This window comes from Mauremys mutica, chromosome 20, assembly GCF_020497125.1.
Source record: "Mauremys mutica isolate MM-2020 ecotype Southern chromosome 20, ASM2049712v1, whole genome shotgun sequence".
Taxonomy (NCBI): domain Eukaryota; kingdom Metazoa; phylum Chordata; order Testudines; family Geoemydidae; genus Mauremys; species Mauremys mutica.
The window spans coordinates 22366938-22389122 of record NC_059091.1 but is presented as its reverse complement, the minus strand read 5'-3'; the positions used below and the strand labels follow the sequence as shown (position 1 = coordinate 22389122).

General features: G+C 63.0%; 1 protein-coding gene across 1 annotated transcript; it reads right to left on the bottom strand.

The window, feature by feature from the left end:
- Positions 1–2602: 2602 nt before the first annotated feature.
- Positions 2603–21626, bottom strand: CNN1 (calponin 1). The gene is made up of 7 exons (XM_044994911.1): positions 21473–21626; positions 7090–7211; positions 6487–6553; positions 5726–5863; positions 5071–5181; positions 4305–4451; positions 2603–4100 (listed from the first exon to the last, which is right to left on the bottom strand). The coding sequence occupies exons 1-7, from the start codon at positions 21533–21535 to the stop codon at positions 3855–3857; spliced, it is 894 nt and encodes a 297-aa protein (XP_044850846.1). The 5' UTR covers positions 21536–21626; the 3' UTR covers positions 2603–3854.
- Positions 21627–22185: the final 559 nt, after the last annotated feature.

Below are 22185 nucleotides of genomic sequence, written 5' to 3'. Positions count from 1 at the left end.
GCCCCCTGCTAGCCCAGCCCCGTCCCCCCAGCTCTGCCTGTGCCCCTCAGTCCTGCCCCACAGCCCCCTGGTATCCCAGCCCCGTCCCCCCAGCTCTGCCGGTGCCCCTCAGGCCTGCCCCACGGCCCCCTCCCCCAGCTCTGCCTGTGCCCCTCAGGCCTGCCCCACAGCCCCCTGGTATCCCAGCCCCCTCCCCCCAGTTCTGCCCGTGCCCCTCAGGCCTGCCCCACAGCCCCCTGCTAGCCCAGCCCTGTCCCCTCAGTCCTCACCCACGGCCCCTGCCGTCCTTGCCCTGGCCGTCCCGCATGCACAGCTTTGCTCGTGCTTCTCCCCTCTGGCCCGTTGCTCCCCTGCTATTCCCGTGCTACTGTCATCCCATCCCCCGTGCCCCAGGCCTGCCCACGGGCCTCGCTCCCTGTTGTTTCCGGGCCTGGGCCTCGTGTGCGGCCCCGGCAAGTCGGCCTGAGCGAGATGGCGCTTTGACGGGCAGAGGAGCCAGAGACCCAACACGCTTTCTTCACTGGTGGCCTTGCATGAGCCCGTCGCCTGCAGGCGCAAAAGGCCCCTCGCTCAGACGCTGAGAGTTGCCCCAGCCGTTGCGGCCTCGAGCGGCTGCAGCCAGGTAGGAACAGCACAAAGAGTGTGCGATGCGCTCGGGGGAGGGAGGAGGAGGTTACTTCGTGCTTAAACCTCCCTCCCTCCTTCATGTTTCCTTCCCTGGCTCTGTAGATGCATCCTGGCCATGGCGGACTGGAGGGACCTCGCGAGGTATCTCCTCCAGCCCCTAGCCTACGCCCGCATGGCCCCAGCGTAGACCCGGCCTACGCCGGCGGAAATCGTCCTGCGGGGGGAGGGACACCACCTCCCCCACCACCGCCGGCAGAAGCCGGCTTCTGTCAGCAGAGCTGCAGCCACGCCGGCGGTTTTGTTGGCAGAGCTCCGGCAGCGGAAGGGTTTTGGGTTTTTCCACCCCCGGGATCTAGCTGTACCGGTGTTGGTTTTAAGCAGAGAACAGGCCTGCAGCATCAGTTCTTTGCGTGTGCTCTTCTAAAGTCCTGGCGTGCAACCTGGTCCTTCCCACGCTCCGTTCTTCTTTCGCGGAGGAAGCCGGGTCTCTCTTCCCCCCACTCCCAGCCCTGCTGCAGCATTACCGCCGTCGTGCCGGGCCACCCCGCTCCTCCGAGGCACACGCGCCGTTTCACCTTTGCTTTGAAGATCTTAACAGGAACCCCCTGAAACAGGCCCGCGCGGCGTCGACTGGGTTTCTTGCTTGCATTGTACTATGGCTGCCACGGCAGCAGAGAGTCCTGTGGCACCTTATAGACTAACAGGCGATTTGGAGCATGGCTGCTACGTGTCATGTCAAGAACAGAATCGCAAACTCTCCGGGACCTGGTGCGGAGACGTGTAACCGGAAGAGTTGTGGAGGGACTGTCCCTGCAGTGCCGACCTCTCCCGGCCGTGGCTCTAGCCCTGCGAAGGGCTCGTCTAGAGGGGTAACGTGGCTTTTAAGGGGGGATGTGGGGTGTCGAAGGAGCACCCGTCTGCCCGGGACCGCGTGAGGAGGCCGGAGCAGATCAAGGGTGGCTGATGTGCCGGTGGAATCGGTTCCGGTGGCCTGCGTGTGGGCACGTCACCCCCTGGTGGCCGATCTTACAGCTGCGTCCCCGAAGCTACGGTGGCAAGTTTGGGTTGAAGGATCTGGGTCTGAGCCCGTCTCTCCCCACGTCCGGCAGCGTTTGTGGGCGGGTGTCAAAGCCTTTCTGTGTCAGTGCTAAATTACTGGCTAGGGCCCTGGGCACCGGCTGGTAATGGGGTTTACAGACAGAGCGGGGACGGGGGTTGTGGCCGGCCGGCCAGGGTTCAGTTACCAGCAGGAGCTTGGGCAAGTCACTTCATCTCAGTACTTCAGTGTCTCCCCTGTTCCAGGGGACAGTGACCCTTCCCTGCTGCGCGGGGGTAAATCAATCCATCCGGGCAGAAAGCCATGGCAGGGCTTGAGCGTCTGAACTCATCCTTACCATTGATGCCTGCTGGAAAATGAGCATTTCCAGAAGGCTTGAAAGCACTTAAACACTCACTGATCCTCTTCAGCCTGATCAGATATTGCCAACTAGCCTGTGTCGACCCAGGCATCCTGGGAGGAGGGAAACCCGCCCAGCGGTCGGTATTCGCTACGCAGCCTCCTCTGTTAAAGGGACGCAGTGGGGCTGACCCTCTGGCCGCAGTCATTGGACCCGATCTGTGCGCTTGTAAAGCCAAGGGTGCTAGAAATCAGCGGCAGGGAGGGGAGACAAAGGTGGTGTTTAACAGGCCTCAGTTCCTCCATCTGTAAAATGGGGGATATTTGTGCTGAGGATTACTGGTAGGTGCTCTAATAATAATATGCTAAGCTGGGCTAGACAGGTCCCTTCACACAAGAGAGGCCCGTGGGAAAAGTGGTTGCACCACAAACCGCAGCAGAGCAAAGGGCTTGGATGTGACTGGCTCTGTGCAATTGACTAGATCTCATTTTGACCTTCCCTTTTACACGCAGGATTCACCTGCGAAGACAAATGTCCAGGAAGCTCTTCAAGAAGATTAGAAACAGGTTTAGAAAATATAGGTTGTTATTTTTTCTCCTTGTTTTATTGTGCCACAGTGAGAGATTAAAAAGTGCTCATCAGCAGAAAATTACAAACTGCCGTAATATCCGTTTATAAATCACTTGATCTGGAGTTGGTTTTTTAAAGTGTTTAGTTTGCCAGCATGCAGAGTAAGGGAAATCTTCCTAGGCTTTTAAAGGCAGCCCGGCCTGTAGGAAATGTAGTGGCTTATCTCAGTAGTTCACACTCCTATTTTCCCCATACATTAGATTGTCACCAAACTACTCCTAACGACATGACAATAGCAGAGGCGGCCGAGCGGGTTACCCTTCCAGGAGCTCAGCAGTGTTCGTGGGCGGGGAGAGGGTTTCTCACTTAGACTTGCAACTGGAAAACCTGCCGACACAAAAACTTGTTAGTCGGGGGTGCTGGCCTGGTGGTAGATGGAAAGTGTGTGTCAGGGGGTGTATATAGAGAGAGTCTCTTATATACACACACGGAGACTCTTATTTACAGACGAGGCATCTGTCCCTTTTCAAAGCCCAGAAATGTTAGGAGAACCTTTGACAGGGACCGGGGAGTGTGTGTGTGTGTCTCCTCCTGTCCTGCTAGTCCCATCCCTCCCCCGTGTCTGCTCAGGCCACTACTGCTAGGGGTGTTACACACCTGGGAGCGGGGGGAATACCTGGCCAGTCGAGCAGGAAGTACTCTACCTAGACGCGCTTAGCCGTCAAGCAGTGAATGCAATCGCAGGCCGGTTCATTTCACCAACTTGTTCGTTCCCCTTGCTTTAGGAAAGGGCATGGGGGGGCGGCGGCATTTCTAGAGCACTTGGGTGGGGGTGGCGGGACGGGGGTGAGTGTCTCCGAGCCGAGACGCTGGTGCTAATGGTGAAAAAGCACTAATGTTTCTGGCTTTTCACGTCTACATCTATCCTTCCCCCCGACCCCAACTACTCCTGGGGCTAGTTCTAGGTCTGTGCATTGTCAAGTGCTGGATTATACATCTGAAAGCAACTTAAATAAAGGGGGGGGGGGAATCTGACGGGGCTGGATTTTGTTTCTAGGGTTGGGGGAGCTGGATTGGGGGGATCCTCTGGGAGCAGGTTAGTGTTGTGGGGGGGGGAAGGGAGCAGTCGGGATTTCCTCTTATTCCTCTTTTTAAAGTAATCATTTGCTTTTTTTTTTTTAAAAAAAAAGTTTCTTCTAGCGCCCTGGCTGCGTGTGTCTCTGATCAGTCCAGGCCTCGGCCTCGCCCCGGCCCGGCCCCTCATTCGGAGTTGTAGAAGTTGTGCTGGCTGTGGTTGTACTCGTCCTCGCCGAGCGTGGCGTAGGCGGGCTGGAGGCAGTACTTGGGGTCGTAGACCTGGCGGGGCAGCCCGTACACGGTCATGCCCTGCTGCGAGGCGCCCTTGTTGCTGCCCATCTGCAGGGAGACGTTGAGGCTGTCGCAGTGCTCCATGCCCAGCGTGGGCTCGAAGATCTGCCGCTTGGTCCCTGGGGCCGTCATGCCCGCCTGCAGGGAGAGGGGGGGGGTCAGCTGGACAGGACGGCGGATGCGAAGGCTCAAGGATACCCGGAAGTGGGACCTGGAGGCTTTCCTCTCCAGACGCTAGTCCCCCCCCGCCCCCCACCGAATGGCAGCAGGCTGGGCTCGCTGGGGGGGAGCCCCACACCCCTTTCCCGCTCCCACGCCTGCTCCTGGGCTTGCGTCTCCTACCTGGCTGGCTCCCTTGTTCGTGCCCATCTGCAGGCTGATGGTGGCCTGATCCAGGGGCTGGTCCGTGCCCAGCTTGGGGTCATAGAGGTGCCGGCGGGTGCCGTACGCCGTCATGCCCTGCTGGCTGGCGAACTTGTTGGTGCCCATCTGGAAGGAGAAGCGGAGTGAAACCGAGTGCGTGGATTCGTGCTGGCTGCGTGAGAGCCGATCTCTGCCCTCAGCCGGCCTCTGCTCTTGGCATGAGGCTTTGCCACAGGGGTGGGCACCACGATGCCCAGAGAGCTGTCGCCCGGGTGGAGTGGGAGTCCCCAGCCACCCCGGGGAGGTGGGAGAAGGGATGCCGGCTCCCACCCTTGGCTGAGGTTTGGGAACGGCCGGTGCCCCCGGTATCTCCTGCACCATTGTAGTGAAACTCTGCCACGAGCTCACCAGGTTTCTGCTTTCAGCTCCGAGGGTCCCGGGGAAATCTCGGGTGTTGCACAAACCGGGGCTGTCGCACGTTAGAGAAGCCCCGGCTAAGGGGGCAGAAAAGGACCCGCTGGCTTTCCCGCCCCCCTGCCTGGCTGGGCTCTGCAGCCGCTCGAGGGGGCAGAGTGACACCAGGGGCTGAGCCAGAGAGAAACCAGCTGCATCAGCTGGGCTTCCGCTGCGCGCCCTGGGGCCGGTCTGTGTTTCCTCTGGGCCCCGCGGGATGGTGCAGGGACCTGATCTCTGGCCTCCCGTCTCTGAGCTCCCGGGGCTGCCGTGGGGCAGGGGGGTCACAGACCTGCAGCCCGATAACGTTCCGTCCTTCCTTCAGCTTCTCCGGCTGGAAGCGGCGCTGGTGCTTCTCGGCGTATTTCACACCCATGTTCACTTTGTTGCCTTTTGTCTTGGCCTGCGGGGGGGGGGGGAGCAAACAGGGCTCACGTGGGGATGGCTGGAGGGGTAAATCTCCCTGCCCCCTACCCCCCCCCGCTGCAGAAGCCCACGGCCCAGCCTGGAGTGGGGGGACCAGGCCCCGTCTCCAGCTCCCGTGTTCCCAGCAAAGCCAAGGCTGGTGCTGTGAGCCGTGGTGGGGGGGTGAGAGGAGGAGCCCCTCCCCAGGGGGGGGCGCGGCTGCGTCAGTCCCACCCGTCCCTCCAGCCCGGCTAGTCCTGGCCGGCTCTGGCCCCTCGTGCTGAGTGCGATCAGCAAACCAGGGCTCGATTCCTGAGTGGGTCTGGCGTGGAGTGTGGGGAGTGGCTGAGGCTGGGTCTGATCAGCAGCCGTGTCTGCAAAGCCCCCCAAGCAGGGGGCTGGAAGGACGCCCGCGCCCTGCGGCTCGGCCAAGGGGCGCCACCTCCCCCCCCCCCCAAGGTCTCTTCGAGGTGCCAGCACTCCCCTGCCGGGTGGGGCCGTGCTAGGGGCCGGATGAGCCGCGCTGCCGCTGCCGGACTCACCTGGCTCGCCAGGGCGATCAGGGTGGACTGCACCTGCGTGTAGTTCGTGCTCTCAAAGAGGTCGTTGGCTTCGAAAATGTCGTGTGGCTTCACGCCGTACTTGATGGCGGCCTTGATGAAGTTACCGATGTTCTCGAGCTGCGGCGGGACGGCAGGTGGTTACGGAGCGGCCGGTGGGTCCCGGCTGCTCCACCCCGCCCGAGCCCAGCACCGGACGACCCCCCCCCCCGTCCCCACCCAACCGTTCTCGGGATTCCTACGGCCTTACAGCAGGACCGAAAGGCTCCGACCCACCGGAGCGTCCCAGCTGAGCCTCTGCTGACCCCTCCCTGCCCCACGGAGATGCCCAGCTCTCCATGCAGGACCCCAAGTCTCGTCTTCCCGGAGTACAGAGAGGGGCCCCCGCTCCCTTGTCGTCTGCCGGGACGCTCTGGGCTTTCTCCTCCCGTCCCGGGGGCTGTGCTGGCGAGGGCTCTGTTGTGGACGGGGTGAGAGCTGGGTCTGGCCCTGCCCACCCGTTGCTCCAGCCGAGGAAGGCTGCAGTGCCAGTCTCTCCCCCCAAAGATTTCCCTGTCGGGCAACCCCCACCCTTTCCTGGGGCGTCTCCCAGCCCCCTTAGGGAGCCTGGGCCCCCAGCACAGCCGGGGCAGAGTCTCCCGCCGGCTGGACTAGCTTCAAGGACCCTGTCTAGCGTGACCCTGGCGGGGGTCCTAAGCCAGGCGCCACGGCCAGGGCAGCGAGAGCCCGGAGGGAGCCTTCACCTGGTGCCAGTTCTGAGTGGACTCGTTCACCTTCTTCACGGAGCCCGGCTGCAGCTTGTTGATGAGTCTGCAAGGAGAAGGCCCGAGAACGGGTTGTGTGTGGTGGGGCGATGGGAGGCAGCTGGCTCTGGGGTGGGACGCAGGAGCTGGTAACCGGGGCCCGCATGCCAATCGGGCAGCAGGGGGGACGCCCACATCCCGCTGAAACGAGGTTGGGGGGGGCGGAGAATGGAAGGGCCCCGGGTTGAATGTGGCCGTGGGGGTTGGGCTAACGCCCCCCGTCAGGCAGGAAATACTATGGGATCTGCAGGGATCGTAGCACAGCGCCCCCTAGTGCTGCAGCCGGCAGTGACTCCAACAGGGGAGCCCTTCCCGCGGCAGGCGGGTTCCCTGGGCGCGCTCCTGTCCGAGGCCTTGGCTGGCCTGCGCTGGGGGGGGACCCGGCTGGGAGGGGAGATGTCGGGGTATGACTGGAATTGGGCCACACTCCGACCCCACGTCTTGCAGAACGACGCTGGGGGATCTCTTACTGCCCCCAGGATCCCAACCCCCCATTGCTGGGGAGCTGCCCCCCCCCAGCAGGGCAGGGCCCCCCGTCCTCACTTGCACAGGATGACGCCGTCCTTCAGCCCCTCCATGAAGTTGTCTCCGAGACGCTCCCCCGTCATGTCCTCGATCCACAGCCGCAGCTCCTGCTCCCGCTGGGGGTCGTACTTCTGCGCTAGCTGTAAGGGAGCCAGAGGGCAGTGGGCACGGCTGAGCTGCCGGGTGCCAGGCCGCTGGGTGACGGGCGAGCGGCGGAACCGGGCGAGCAACACCCCGGGGCGCACCAGTGCCCCCTTGCCTTGTTTGAGGCAATGCCCCGTTGGCATCATGCCCCGCCCTGGCATTCTGCTGGGCCCATTAGCAAGCGTCCCCCATTGCTGATCTCAGCCCCTCTGCACAGCGTGGGCCAATATCCCCATCGCCTGCCCAGGGCGGAGCCTGCGAACAGCCAGAGGCTGGTTTGGGTACAAAGACTCCTAGGTAGGGGGGGAGATTTCAAGGCTGGATTTCTGGGGAGTGTGGGCCAGAGAACTTCCCCTGTGATCCCTGCGTCCCGTGGGGATGAGCTTGAGAAACACCTGGCTCCGAGTGCGGGAGAGTCCAGCCCTGTCCCTCCGCGTAGCTGCACTGATGGTTAATCGCCACCGTCAGGCAAAATCTGCCCCTTCAGCTTCCAGCCGTTGGACTGGGTTCTGCCCTGGTCTGCCAGTACCAAGAACCCTCTCTTCCCTGTGGGGGGACTGCTAGGGAATTGTGAACCTGCATAGCCAGCCCCCATCACCGGGGCGTCTGGGTGCCTCGCAGGCTTTAATATATGTATCCCCCAAACCTCCCGGGAGGCAGGGCAGCGCCGTTATTCCTGTTGTGCATCTGGGGAAACCGAGGCACGGAGCAGCCTGTTGTGCATCTGGGGAAACCGAGGCACAGAGCAGCTACATGACTTGCCTATGGTCTCACAGAACTGGCTGCAGGCTAGAGCTGTAACCACTGGACTGTCCTTGGGCTGCCACAAACCTCTTCCAGTATTTGTTTAAACCCGCTGTTGCTGCTCGTTTGCCAGCGTGGGACCTTCTCCGATCTGCACCCTGCGTAACTGGGATCCGTTTGTGAACCTTTCACCGGTGTGTGGTCCCCCACCTCCCATCCCACTGGCTCGTGACTGATATCTCCACGGCAACCCCAGCAACTGGTTCCCGGGAAGGAACCGCCAGCCCGTTGGGGAATTAAATGGGTGATGACAATGATCAGAGGCCTGGAGGAAAATAAAAACTCTCCCGCTTGAAGCGAGACGGCAGAGACTGGGATTGTTCCCCTTAGCGCGGAGGCGAATAAGAGCCGACGCGATCAAAGTACACAAGATACCGACGGGGCTAGAGCCGGGGGCGCGGGCGTTGCTGATCTCTCTGTCCCGCGGCGCGAGGACCAGGGCACAGGCATGCGAAGGAAGCCAGTTAGAAACACACAAAATCCTTTTGCGCTCCCCGTGGCCTGCGGAACTCCACGCCGCAGGAGGGAACGCACGTCGCAAGATTCAACGAGGGACGGGACATTTCTGGGGATAATCCAAGTAGCCCCAGTTTGAATAGCGAATAGCTTTGGCCGGGATAGAAAACCTCAGGATTCAGCCAGTCTCTCACTCTGGGGGGCAGATTACCCCATCCAGGAACTGGCCCTGCAGGCGAGGAGGCTGAAGGGGCTGGAGGCTCGGAGAAGCACCTTGTGCAGCAGCGGCAGCTTCCTCTACTCTGCAAGCACCAGGGGTGGGGGGCTCCACCCTCAGCTCCCCCACACCCCCTTCCCCTAAGCCCCCCCCTTAACCTGCCTCTTCTCCCCCCTCCTTTACTCCGCACGCCACGTCCTCGCTCCTCCCCCTCCCTCCCCTGCCTCCTGAACGCCCCAAGGCAGCTGATTGCTGTGGGGGGCGGCGGGGGAAGGCGCTGATCCGTGGGGTCTGCTGGCAGGCGGGAGCCGCTGGGGGGGGGGGCGGAGAGGAGCTGATAAGGGGCTTCCAGCTGTGATGTTATAGTGGAGCGTTGCACAACTTTCAATGGAGCATGTTCTGTAATTGAACAGGGACGTAAGATTGAGCCGACGTTAAGCGAGGACGTTAAGTGAGGAGCTACTGTATCTTCCGTGGTGCTGGCCACGGAGACAGGCTCCTAGGGCCCTGGTCCGGGCCAGTCTGGGGAGCCACGTTGTTCCTGGGACAGTTCATGATTTTTAGCTGCTTTTAACAGCATCTGGAAATGAGCAGGCGGCCCCGGCTAACTGGCCAATTTGCTGCTGAGCAGCCCCCAGTTTGGGAGCCCGTCCCCTGGAATATGCACCCCCAAAAGACAGGAGGCAACAGCGGAACAAATGAGTTTTCCCGTGGACGGATTTTCTCCTGCAGTGGAGCTGTATCCCCGGCCCAGACAGGGGAGGCAGGTCTGCCCCGAGGCAGGCTGGCTTTGTGGTTACTGAACCGGCCACAGCCTTCCCGGGGCGAGTCACTGCGTCCCTCTGGGCTCACTTCCCCAGCTGTGAAATGCGGAGGACGATCTTCAGCTCTTTGGGGCAGGGACTCTCGCTCTCTGGGTCTGTGCAGCACCTGGCGCGCGGTGCCCTGATCGCAGGGGCGACCGTCATACAAATACCAGCACCAGCGGGGCTCTGTTCTACACCCGCCTGGCGCATCGCTGCGTCTGGAGGGGGCAGAAAGTGCCCCAGGCTGGGTGGCCGGGATCTAGGTAACCCCCGTACCCTTCTCTGGTAAAACGGAGTCCATCTGCCGCAGCTGCTGCGCTGGCCCCAGCCCTGCCAGGGGACAGATCTCCAGAGCCCAAACTCTTTATCTGGAAATGTGCTTCTGCCCCAGCTCCCTGTGCTCCTTCTAAGGGCCGTCTGAACCCCCCGAGCAGCCATCAGTGCCCCACTATGGCCTCCGAAATGCTTCGCTCCCGTTCTCCTGGGAAGCCCAGGCTTGAATGACAACAGGCAGCTCTGGCATGTTTATGATCCATCTCTGCCAAACTCCCTGCCCGGGGGCGAGTCCCACGCTGGCTGCCAGGAAAGGAGCTCGAGGGATGAATTCATTGGGGATGGGCTGCACTCGCAAAGGGAAGCCGAGTTCCCAATAGCAGGCTCTGGCCCCCGCCTCCCCCCCGACTCAGTATTAGCTCATAACAACGAAACGCCTCGGTGAGTTCTGGAGCCCCCCGAAGTCCAGACCTGCACTTCCCTGACTGCTGAAATGCGGCCACCTCTGGGGTGGAACGCGGCAGCTGGTTCACCGCCGATGGAAAGAACTCCTCCTTCCTCGTGTTAGTCCATTGACTCTGGAGTGACACCAGGAATCGGTTTGGCCCCAGAGCCGGAAAATACCAAGAGGCAGACAGTGCTGCTCACTGCTGGCATTTTGCGCAGGGCACCAGAGTTCAAGGCCCCAGGTCTGGCACTTCTGGCGGCCTGAGTACGAGGAGGTCAGGCTGCTGGTTTCATGGCTTTCGGGTGCTGCCGGCTTTGTGGTGACTACGCTCCCCTGGCTGGGGTCTGCGGGGGCCGCTCAGAGGGTGCGCAGAACTCCTGCCCTGCCCGCCCGCCACCGGGAAGCATTCGTGAGGGCCCCCCAGTCCCTGGCTGAGTCCGGTCCAGAGCCAGTGCCCACCTCGGGTGTGGTGAACCTAACATACAGGAGCCAAATTAGTGCCGGTGATAATAGTGTCTCGTGGGGGGTTGCTGAGACCTGGGCAACTCATGTCACCACATGGCGATCAGGCCCGGCTGCAGCAGGCTGGGGTCGGAACCGGAGCCCTAGAGCTGATTGCGGGGCCAGTGGCTGGAGGGCCCGGGGCGGCTTTTCCAGCAGCCTCTGAGAAGGGATGTTAGCAGAGGCCCAGCTGGAGGCCCCGTAAGTCAGAACCTGACCCAGTCCGGACTCCTGGGTTCCAACCCCAGCTCTGGGCGAGGCTGGGGTCTGATACAGCAGGGGGTGGGCCTGGAGTCAGGAGGGGAGTGGGGTCCAGTGATCAGAGCAGGGGGCTGGGAGCCAGGACCCCTGGGTTCTATCCCCAGCTCCGGGAGAGGAGTGGGGTCCAGTGGTCAGAGCAGGGGGCTGGGAGCCAGGACTCCTGGGTTCTATCCCCAGCTCCGGGAGAGGAGTGGGGTCCAGTGGTCAGAGCAGGGGGCGGGGAGCCAGGACTCCTGGGTTCTATCCCCAGCTCCGGGAGAGGAGTGGGGTCCAGTGGTCAGAGCAGGGGGCTGGGAGCCAGGACTCCTGGGTTCTATCCCCACCTCTGGGAGAGGAGCGGGGTCCAGTGGTCAGAGCAGGGGGCTGGGTGCCAGGACCCCTGGGTTCTACCCCCACCTCTGGGAGAGGAGCGGGGTCCAGTGGTCAGAGCAGGGGGTGGGGAGCCAGGACTCCTGGGTTCTATCCCCAGCTCCGGGAGAGGAGTGGGGTCCAGTGGTCAGAGCAGGGGGCTGGGTGCCAGGACCCCTGGGTTCTATCCCCACCTCTGGGAGAGGAGTGGGGTCCAGTGGTCAGAGCAGGGGGCGGGGAGCCAGGACTCCTGGGTTCTATCCCCAGCTCCGGGAGAGGAGTGGGGTCCAGTGGTCAGAGCAGGGGGCTGGGAGCCAGGACTCCTGGGTTCTATCCCCACCTCTGGGAGAGGAGCGGGGTCCAGTGGTTCTGTTGCCTGGGAAGGGAGGGGATTAGGAGTCATGACACCTGTTGAATCATTTCACGTCTCGTGTGTTTTGCTTCCCTGCCCTCACTCAGATTTTCTGTGCCCCCCGTGGCCCCTGGCTCCCCAGGGCTGCTGCTGCTTCTCCACCCGCTCCCACGGCCGGCGCCACCTTGGGGGACGGCGCACGCCTCAGCCTGTGCCTCGCCCCTTGGGCAGCGCCGCCCGCGGTGGCAGAAATCCCCTCCTGACCCCTGCACCTTGTGATTCCCCCCAGCTCCGGCCTGCACAGCGGATTGGGCGCAGCCTCGCCCGGCCCCTTGGCCGGAGTCCCCCTGCGGGAGCTAACGGGGCAGGGACGCGCCCAGGAAGTTGTTCCTTGTATTCGGGTGAAATACACCGGCTCTGCTCTGGTTAAAAAGCCCGATCCCTCCACCCACCGTTAGCCCCCCCTCCAGGGAGCCTCCCTGTTTAAAGTCGGCCCAGTGGAGCATCGCCTGTCGCTGAGGCAGGAGGGGGCATGTGTCTCTGAGAGGCGACGATGCGCTGGCAGGCCCATGTATTACGGTAGGGCCGCCCTTACTCCGCTGACGTACGGGAGCCATAAGGGGGGGCACTGGCCCCAAAGGTCCCAGCCAGGCAGCCCGTCCGATGTGATTTCCTGGGTCCTTCTGTGTCCCACAAGCTCCCTCCTAGCAGAGAGCTTCCAAACTCCCCGCCGTTCCCTGCGCGGGACCTGAGTCCTGGTCATACCGACCTGACCCTGGCCAGCAGAGCAGCACGCGGCCCGTTGCATGAATGGGGAAACTGAGGCACAGAGGGCGGCGGGAATGCTGGGATAACCCTACTCTGTGTGGTGCGGAGCCAGTGGGTGTCCAGCTGGGGCCCTGGCAGCTCCCAGGCCCTGCCCACCGCGGTGTGAGCCCAGCAGAAGACGGTCCCAGCCCGGAGGTCGACCAGTCCCTTGCGTCTAACGGACGAGCCAGCCTGTGCAGGGGCTGCTGGGAAAGAGCACGTCCCAGGAGTCGGCACCTGCCAGAGCCCAGGCTGGCCCGTCCAGGGTGCTGGGTTGTATCCCAGAGGGGCTGTGACCGTATTCCTCCCCCGCACCCCGTTGGCCGCGTGCTGCTGCAGCCGGGGAGGCGAGTGAGCGCTCACATTCCTGGGGCCCGGCCCGTCTCCTCGCTCCAGCCCGCCCGTGCCAGGGCCGTCTGCCAACCCAAACAGGCACCAGCCCCTGCAGGAAGAATTCACCAAACTTGGGAGAAAAATGGGGCCGAGCCTGGCTCAGATCCTCATGGATTTATCCCTGGCCGAGGTGAGGGGGGGGATATTTCAGTGGGAGAGAAGGCAGAGCCCTGGCGGTGGCCCATGGCGCTAGCTGGGAAGCTGGGGCAGCGCCGAGGTGATCCTGAGCTCCATTAACGAGGAATTTGCTCGTTTCATCTCTCTGGGTGTGTGAAGCGCAGGATCAGATGGGACCCAGGCTGCCACTAAGCACATGGTTATTGTCAGCAGGCCGGTTCCAGGGGCGTGGCTGGCTCAGGAATGGAGCGCGGGGCCTTTCACCTCTAGGGGGCGCCAGCTCCCATGCGGCCCCCGGGCAGGCCATTGGCTGGCCCAGGGAGGCAGGGCCTGGACCGTGCAGCTTTGTTACTGAGCTGGTTCGGATCCAGCGGGGGCGGGGGGGGGGGAGTGACGAGTCGTTTGCAGTCAGGAGCTGATCGGGGCCCCTGTGAAATGAGTTTGGTGGGTCTCAGCCCGGTTCCTAGGGACAGGGGGGTTTCAATTTTGCCTCCGTTGGGCTCTGAGATCAGGCTCTGAAAGGGCCATGAGGATAAACCGCCCCCTTCCCCTCTGCAGGCCGGGGTGCCCCTGTGCCGGCCCTAAGCACTGCAGCCCCAGAGCGCGGGGCCCACACCAGCACTGCTGGAGTGATCCCACTGCACCCACCATGCTGCCCCCGTGGGAGGGGAGAGCACTGCCTCCCGCACAGTGTCCCGCAACCTCACCCCAGCAAACCTCCTCGCAATCCCCTGTCCAAGCTGGCCAGCAACCCTACCATAACAAACCATCCAGCAACCCTACCATAACAAACCGACCTGCCCCCCCCAACCTGGCTGGCAACCCTACCATAACAAACCATCCACCAACCCTACCATAACAAACCGACCTGCACCCCCCCGACCTGGCCAGCAACCCTACCATAACGAACCATCCAGCAACCCTACCATAACAAACCATCCAGCAACCCTGCCAAAGCAAACCATCCAGCAACCCTACCATAACAAACCATCCAGCAACCCTGCCAAAGCAAACCATCCAGCAACCCTACCATAACAAACCATCCAGCAACCCTACCATAACAAACCGACCTGCACCCCCCGACCTGGCCGGCAACCCTACCATAACGAACCATCCAGCAACCCTACCATAACAAACCGACCTGCACCCCCGACCTGGCCAGCAACCCTACCATAACAAACCATCCAGCAACCCTACCATAACAAACCGACCTGCACCCCCCAACCTGGCTGACAACCCTACCATAACAAACCATCCAGCAACCCTACCATAACAAACCGACCTGCACCCCCCAACCTGGCTGGCAACCCTACCATAACAAACCATCCAGCAACCCTAACATAACAAACCGACCTGCACCCCCCACCTGGCCAGCAACCCTACCATAATGAACCATCCAGCAACCCTACCATAACAAACCGACCTGCACCCCAGACCTGGCCAGCAACCTATCATAATGAACCGACCTGCAACCCCCAACCTGGCCAACAACCCTAACATAAACCAACCTGCACCCCCCGACCTGACTGGCAACCCTACCATAACGAACCATCCAGCAACCCTACCATAACAAACCGACCTGCACCCCCGACCTGGCTGGCAACCCTACCATAATGAACTGACCTGCATCCCCCGACCTGGCCAGCAACCCTATCATAACAAACCGACCTGCAACCCCCAACCTGGCCAACAACCCTAACATAAACCAACCTGCACCCCCCCAACCTGGCCGGCAACCCTACCATAACAAACCGACCTGCACCCCCCGACCTGGCCATCAACCCTACCATAACAAACCAACCTGCACCCCCCGACCAGGCCAGCAACCCTACCATAATGAACCATCCAGCAACCCTACCATAACAAACCGACCTGCACCACCGACCTGGCCGGCAACCCTACCATAATGAACCAACCTGCACACCCCGACCTGGCCAGCAACTCTACCATAATGAACCATCTAGCAACCCTACCATAACAAACCGACCTGCACCCCCTGACCTGGCCGGCAACCCTACCATAATGAACCATCCAGCAACCCTACCATAACAAACCGACCTGCAGCCTACAACCTGGCCAGCAACCCTACCATAACAAACCGACCTGAACGCGCCAACCTGGCCAGCAACCCTACCATAACAAACCGACCTGCACCCCCCGACCTGGCCGTCAACCCTACCATAATAAACCAATCTGCACCCCCCGACCTGGCCAGCAACCCTACCATAACGAACCATCCAGCAACCCTACCATAGCAAACCGACCTGCACCCCCCAACCTGGCCAGCAACCCTACCATAACAAACCGCCCTGCACCCCCGACCTGGCCGGCAACCCTACCATAATGAACCAACCTGCACACCCCGACCTGGCCAGCAACCCTACCATAACAAACCGACCTGCAACCGCCAACCTGGCCAGCAACCCTACCATAATGAACCATCCAGCAACCCTACCATAACAAACCGACCTGCACCCCCGACCTGGCCAGCAACCCTACCATAACGAACCATCCAGCAACCCTACCATAACAAGCCGATCAGCACAAAGCCCCTGCCCACAAGCGGGCCGGGAGCCCTGCAGTAACAAACCTCCAGGGGCAGTTAACAAATTTGGGGGGTGGGGGGGAGCCACTCTTCATGCTCTCTTGCTCCCCTTGCATGTGTCCCCCACTGGTTGCTGCAGCCGTTGGGGGCTTGGGTGACACTTCAGGGAGGAGGGATTGTCACTGGGGCTAGTGTTTAGAATGGGGCGGGGGCTGGGAGTCAGCTAGGTTCCCTCCCCAGCTGTGGGAGGGGAGCAGGGGCGAGCGGGAGCCAGGACTCCTGGGTTCTTGCCCCAGCCCTGGGAGGGGAGCAGGGCCTAGTGGTTAGAGTGGAGGGGGGGAGCCAGGACTCCTGGGTTCCATTCCCAGATCCAGGGAGCTAGTGAGGGGTGTCTGTGTTAGGATTCTGGGTTTTACGGCCAGCACAGACTCTGTAGTTTGGGGAAGAAATTACTTTGGCTCCCCATGACTCAGTTTCCCTCTGTATCAAATGGGGCTAATTTGGCTCTCCCAACCCCACACCTCTGGACCCTGCCGGCTCCTAGGCTTGGGGGGGGGGGGAGTTCAGGCCTCGATCTCTTCGCTGGGATGGCAGGAGGGAGCCCAGTTAGTGCCAGCTCCAGGGGTGGTTTCTGGGACGGACCCCCCTCTCCCACTGGCAGCCGGGCTGAGATCCAGCAAAGCTCCTGTCCCCCAAGCAGGCGTCCCATCGCCGGGAACAGCTACTGCCCCGTGCCAGCCCGGCCGGGATGCCAGCTGCTGTCGGACGTCCCTGCATGCCCAGCCCAGGGGATCATGCCAGGGCCCTGCTCCTCCGCCTCCTCCCTGGAGCCCCTGCAGGGCAGGGAGCTGGGACCTGGCGTAACTCGAATGATCCCAGCTGCAGCCTCCCCTCCCTGAGCTGGGGATAGAACCCAGGAGTCCTGGCTCCCAGCCCCCTGCTCTAACTCCTAGACCCCGCTTCCCTCCCTGAGCTGGGCATAGAACCCAGGAGTCCTGGCTCCCAGCCCCCCTGCTCTAACTCCTAGACCCCGCTTCCCTCCCAGAGCTGGGCATAGAACCCAGGAGTCCTGGCTCCCAGCCCCCTGCTCTAACTCCTAGACCCCGCTTCCCTCCCTGTGCTGGGCATAGAACCCAGGAGTCCTGGCTCCCAGCCCCCTGCTCTAACTCCTAGACCCCACTTCCCTCCCAGAGCTGGGCATAGAACCCAGGAGTCCTGGCTCCCAGCCTCCCTGCTCTAACTCCTAGACCCCGCTCCCCTCCCTGAGCTGGGGATAGAACCCAGGAGTCCTGGCTCCCAGCCCCCTGCTCTAACTCCTAGACCCCGCTTCCCTCCCTGAGCTGGGGATAGAACCCAGGAGTCCTGGCTCCCAGCCCCCCTGCTCTAACTCCTAGACCCTGCTTCCCTCCCTGAGCTGGGCATAGAACCCAGGAGTCCTGGCTCCCAGCCCCCTGCTCTAACTCCTAGACCCCCCTTCCCTCCCTGAGCTGGGCATAGAACCCAGGAGTCCTGGCTCCCAGCCCCCCTGCTCTAACTCCTAGACCCCCCTTCCCTCCCTGAGCTGGGGATAGAACCCAGGAGTCCTGGCTCCCAGCCCCCTGCTCTAACTCCTAGACCCCGCTTCCCTCCCAGAGCTGGGCATAGAACCCAGGAGTCCTGGCTCCCAGCCCCCCTGCTCTAACTCCTAGACCCCGCTTCCCTCCCTGAGCTGGGCATAGAACCCAGGAGTCCTGACTCCCAGCCCCCTGCTCTAACTCCTAGACCCCCCTTCCCTCCCTGAGCTGGGCATAGAACCCAGGAGTCCTGGCTTCCAGCCCCCTGCTCTAACTCCTAGACCCCGCTTCCCTCCCAGAGCTGGGCATAGAACCCAGGAGTCCTGGCTCCCAGGCTCCCTGCTCTAACTCCTAGACCTCCCTGAGCTGGGGATAGATCCCAGGAGTCCTGGCTCCCAGCCCCCCTGCTCTAACTCCTAGACCCCGCTTCCCTCCCTGAGCTGGGCATAGAACCCAGGAGTCCTGGCTCCCAGCCCCCTGCTCTAACTCCTAGGCCCTGCTCCCCTCCTTGGATGGAAGGAGTAGGCCCCTTTCACCTTCCCGCGGGCGGCCGATACCTGAGCTGCCATTTCCTCTGGCCGCCCCACACCGTGGGAGGGAAACTGAGTCCCTGCCAGAGCTCGGTTCCAGCCCTGCGGCCGCACAGTCACTCTGCTGAGCCAGCTGACACCCGGGGGGGCACCAACACGCAGGCTCCATTGTCGGGCTGGAGGGTGGGGAGGACAGAGGGAGCAGCCAGAGAAGGGCCTGGGGCATCGGCCCCGCTCCCTCCCCCACCCAGGGGAGCCCCTGAGAGGCACAAGGGCTGGGGTCGCTCTGGGTTCGCCACTGGTGGGGGCAGGGCCTGGCCCGGAGCCCCCCCTGCTCCCCCAGGCCGGCTGGTTGATTTTGTCTCCGTTGCAGGGCAGATGCAATCTGGGGGGGCAGGGGGGGGATAATGGGGGATCCCAGGCCAATGTCCTGGGAGGGGCCTCGGCTGCCCAGGACCGATCCCCCTCATCCCAGCGTCTGGCTCTGGCAGCTGGCACGAGCAAGCAGCTGGGGGGGGAGGGGGGGTGTCTCCATCTCCACGGCCTGGGGTGGCTCCCCCACCTGGGATCTCTCAGCGCCGGCTGCCTGGGCCCCGGCGGCTTTATAAAGCAAACATGCCTTATATAGAGCCGCCCGCTCCGGGCCGGCGGTGCAGAATCCCCAAAGCCAACCATATATGGCCAGCCGGCCGCCGGGCACCGCGCAGGCTGGCCAGAAAGGTAGCTGAAGAATTCACAGCAGGGTGAACCCCCCCCCCGGACACGTGGGGGTCACAGATCAGCAGTAGCGGTTAGCGGTGGGATGGGAGGAGGTGTGTGTCTTTAACCCTCGCTGGGCCCCCGCCGGGAGCCCCCAAAGGATCCCGGCACCGGGGCTGGTTTTCCTCCCGGGGGATGCGTCTGGGGGCACGAGGGATGCAGAGGGCTGGGGATGGGCTGGGGGGAGCCCTGCTTCGGCTGGAGGCGCCACGCGGCAGGAAAGCAGGAGGTGACCCCCGAAACCCTGAACGCCGGGTCCGGGGAGCCCCTCAGGCGTAGGGCCAGGGCCTGAGAGCAGGGAGCCCGGGCCCCCCAGCATTGGTACAGAATCTTGCCCCCTTCCCGCTGGGGGAGGGGTGCAGATCAGTGTTAATTTCGGGGGAGCCGCAGGTGCCGAGGCCGTTCAGAGATGGGGGGGGCTGTGCCGAATGGAAGAGTCCCCCGGTGCTACCTCTGCCGGCCGGGGTTTGCTGCGGGGACCTGGGGCCTGACGTCCCTCCCCGTGGTTCTTGGCTGTCCCCCACCCCAGAGGTGGCTGCAGTTTGGCGGGGCTGTGGGGGGGGGAGGCCCCCAAAGTGCACTGGGCTCCTTCGGGGTGAAGAGCTCCCTGGGGGTGTGTAACACTGGGGAGCAGTGACAGTGTGGGGGTGACATCCCAGGTCCCCTCACCCGGCTCCCCAGGGACACTGAAGCAAAGGGAGAGGCGCCCCCACCACTTCCTCTTGGCTGCAGTAGGAAACAACACAAGCTCTAAGCTAGTTAGGCCTTGTGTCCTGCGGCCCTCACCCTGGTATCTGGGCAGCCCTCTGCCCCGCCCCCCCATGCTTTCATGCCCTGGTCTGGGGACCCTACTGGATTAGGATCACGCCCAGCACTTCAGCATCAAAGCCATTACCCCCGTTTTACAGGCAGGGAAACTGAGGCACGGAGAGGCAAAGGCCATAGAGGGGAGTCAGCGTGAGATCTGGGACTAGAACCCAGGAGTCCTGACTGCCAGCCCCCCGGCTCTAACCGCTAGACCCCACTCCCTGAGCCGTAGCAGCACTTGGCTGTATCAGTGTCGTGTCTCGTACCAGCTACGTCCTGGCTGAGTCCTGACTGGGGCGGCGGGGGTGGGGTGGGGGGTACACGTTCCTGAGCGAGGGGCTGGGGGGGGGATGTTCCTGAGCGAGGGGCCGGGGGGAGATGTTCCCAGCTGAGACCTGAGACGGGCCGGGGAGCCGGCCGGGGCCCAGGGAGCTTGTTTCCTGCCAGCGGGAGCTGCAGAGGAGAAGGCTCCCGCGCCAGCAGCGGGGAGAGCACAGGGAGGAGGTCAGAGGGCAAAGCCACTGAGCTCTACAGCTGGGGAGGGCCGGTGGGGCCACGCCTCGAGCGGGGGGCGGGGAGACGCGGTCACACTTTCTCAGGCAGGTGGGGAGGAAGGTAGCGACGTCCAGCATGCGCCGGAGCCGGAGGGGGAAGTGGGGGGTGGGATCTAGGGAGCTGGGGGCTGCTGTTCCTCGGCCGGGGGGATGGGGCTCTTGGGGGGGCTGGAGGAGGGGGGCGGCCATAGCTCAAGCCAGAGGGGCTGTGGGGCTGGAGGGATTAGATACCATCTGTATCCCAAGGGATGGCTGGGGGCAGATGGCTCCCCTCTCTAGACGCCACAGGCCGGGGTGGGGTGCGGGGGAGGACGCTTTAATCACCTCCCCTGGCTCTCACCTAGCACTTTCCACTGTAGCCCTCACTGTGTTCGCCAAGGAGCGCCCGAGCATTGTACAGGTGGGGAAACTGAGGCACGGGAGGGCAAAGTGACTTGCCCAAGGTCACCCAGCAGGCCAGGGGCAGAGCCGAGACTAGGACCCAGGCCACTGCTGTGTGCCGGCCAGCAGGGGCCTGTCTGCTCAGCGGGGGTGGGGGTCTCACGTCTCAGCCCTGCGCTGTTCAGCCTGGGCTAATGTCCCCACACCCCACAGGGAAGGGGCTGATCTGCACCCTGGGTGGGTGCTGAGCCTGGGGATGGATAGTCGGGGGTGGGGGGAATCCCTGGCTGTCCCCTCCCCCGCAGTAAATGCCCAGTGCTTGGCAGGGGCGTGTTGGGAGCACATGGGGCTCTGGTGCCCCCCCCCCGACATCGGGCTCCAAAGGGGGCGTGGAAGCCTGAGCAGCTTTGTGGGGGGGGGAATCCAGCTTGGAATGAGGCAGGTTCCCCCCAATGCAGAGAAGGAGGCTGCCCCCCACCCCAGTCTGCTGTGGGCGCCTGTCAGAGGGGGGAGTGGGGGCGAGGGGGGGGGAGGATCGTCTCCAGGTCTGGCACTGGAGCCCTGATCTCTGCCAGACACACACACCCCTCCCCAGTTCAGTCCTTTGCTGGGCTTCCACACCTGTCCTGCTACCCTCTCATCATTCAGGTTTATTAGGTGTATTACGGTAGCACCCAGGAGTCCACTGTGCAAGGGGCTGTACAAAGACACCCTCCTGGCTCCTTCTGGGCCATTTCCCTGCCTCCCTCCACCCTGCTGTTTGAGAGACTCTCCCAGCCCACGGGGGGCACACCCAACCCCCCCCTTCCCTGCCCGTCTGTAACCCTTCAGGCCCCGGTCCTGGGCTAAGCCCCTGTTCTGCCCAGCTGGGGGCGGGGGAGGGGGGCTTGGTGAGGGGTGCTCCTTCAATCCTGTTCCCCCAGCAGCCCACTGGGTCTTGGTTCCTTGGCTCCCTGCTCTAAGCTATAGGGGCAGAGGGAATCTGGCTGGGGTTCTACGGGTCACGAGGTCAGACCCATGGGCCCGTCCAGCCCGGTGCCTCCCCATCCCTGCCACCCTGGGTCATACTAACGGACTCACCCACCACCGGTCCTTCCCAAGGTGTCCCACCATCCCCAAATGCCCTGGATCTGCGACCCTCTCCCACGGAGACCCAACTCCTTCCTGACCCCCAGCCGGTGGCCAGCGTCTGCCCAGAAGCCTGAGGATGGCTCGTCCTTGGGAGCCGCCGGGCCCATCCTCCAAGGCAGTATTGACCCCCAAAGCGTGGTCCCCACATCCCGAGCTGCCACTGGCCCCGATCCTGCGCCGCCCTGGTGTTCTGGGGGGCGATCCCCCCCCCTACCTTGTTCTTGACCTCCGCCGACAGCCCGTAGGCCGGTCCCCGGTTGAAGTGGGCGGTGGACATCCTGCCTGCGGCCTCGCTGGAGCTGGGAGCCCTGCTCGGTGCCCGCGGCGCCTCTGCCTCGTCCTCGCTTTCCCTGCAACTTTTTAAAAGTCTTTGCTCTCCGGCTCTCCCCCCTCCGCATGGCCGAGGGGGAGCCCTTCCCATTGGCCGGCCAGCCGGGCCAATCGCTGCCCGCCGGGGGCCCCTGATGTCAGCCTCTTGGTATTAAGAAGGGATGGAGTCATTTTTTCCACCTTGGGGGGCCACTGGGGCGGCCGCGGGAAATATTTCGAGAAGGCTGCGATTTATCACAGCCGGCGGCCGGATTCTGCAGCCGCTGCCGCTCTCCCCACCCGTGTTACGCTCGCTCCACCTCTCCACACGCTTCCCTCCCCGCCACCTCTCGGGCCTGCTTCGGTGGTAGCGGTCTCTGGCGCGGCATCTTCTCGGGCCCAGCCCCTCGGCCCTCCTCTTTCACCGCACGCTGCGCCCCCCCCAAAAGGAAAGCGTAGGGGGAAAGCTTTCCTGGAGCCCCAACATTTTCAAAATGGAGCCGGTGGGGGTACGGTCCTTCCCTGCCAGTTCCAGGGCCGCCCAGAGGATTCAGAGGGCCTGGGGCAAAGCAGTTTCGGGGGCCCCTTCCATCAAAAAAAGTTGCAATACTATAGAAT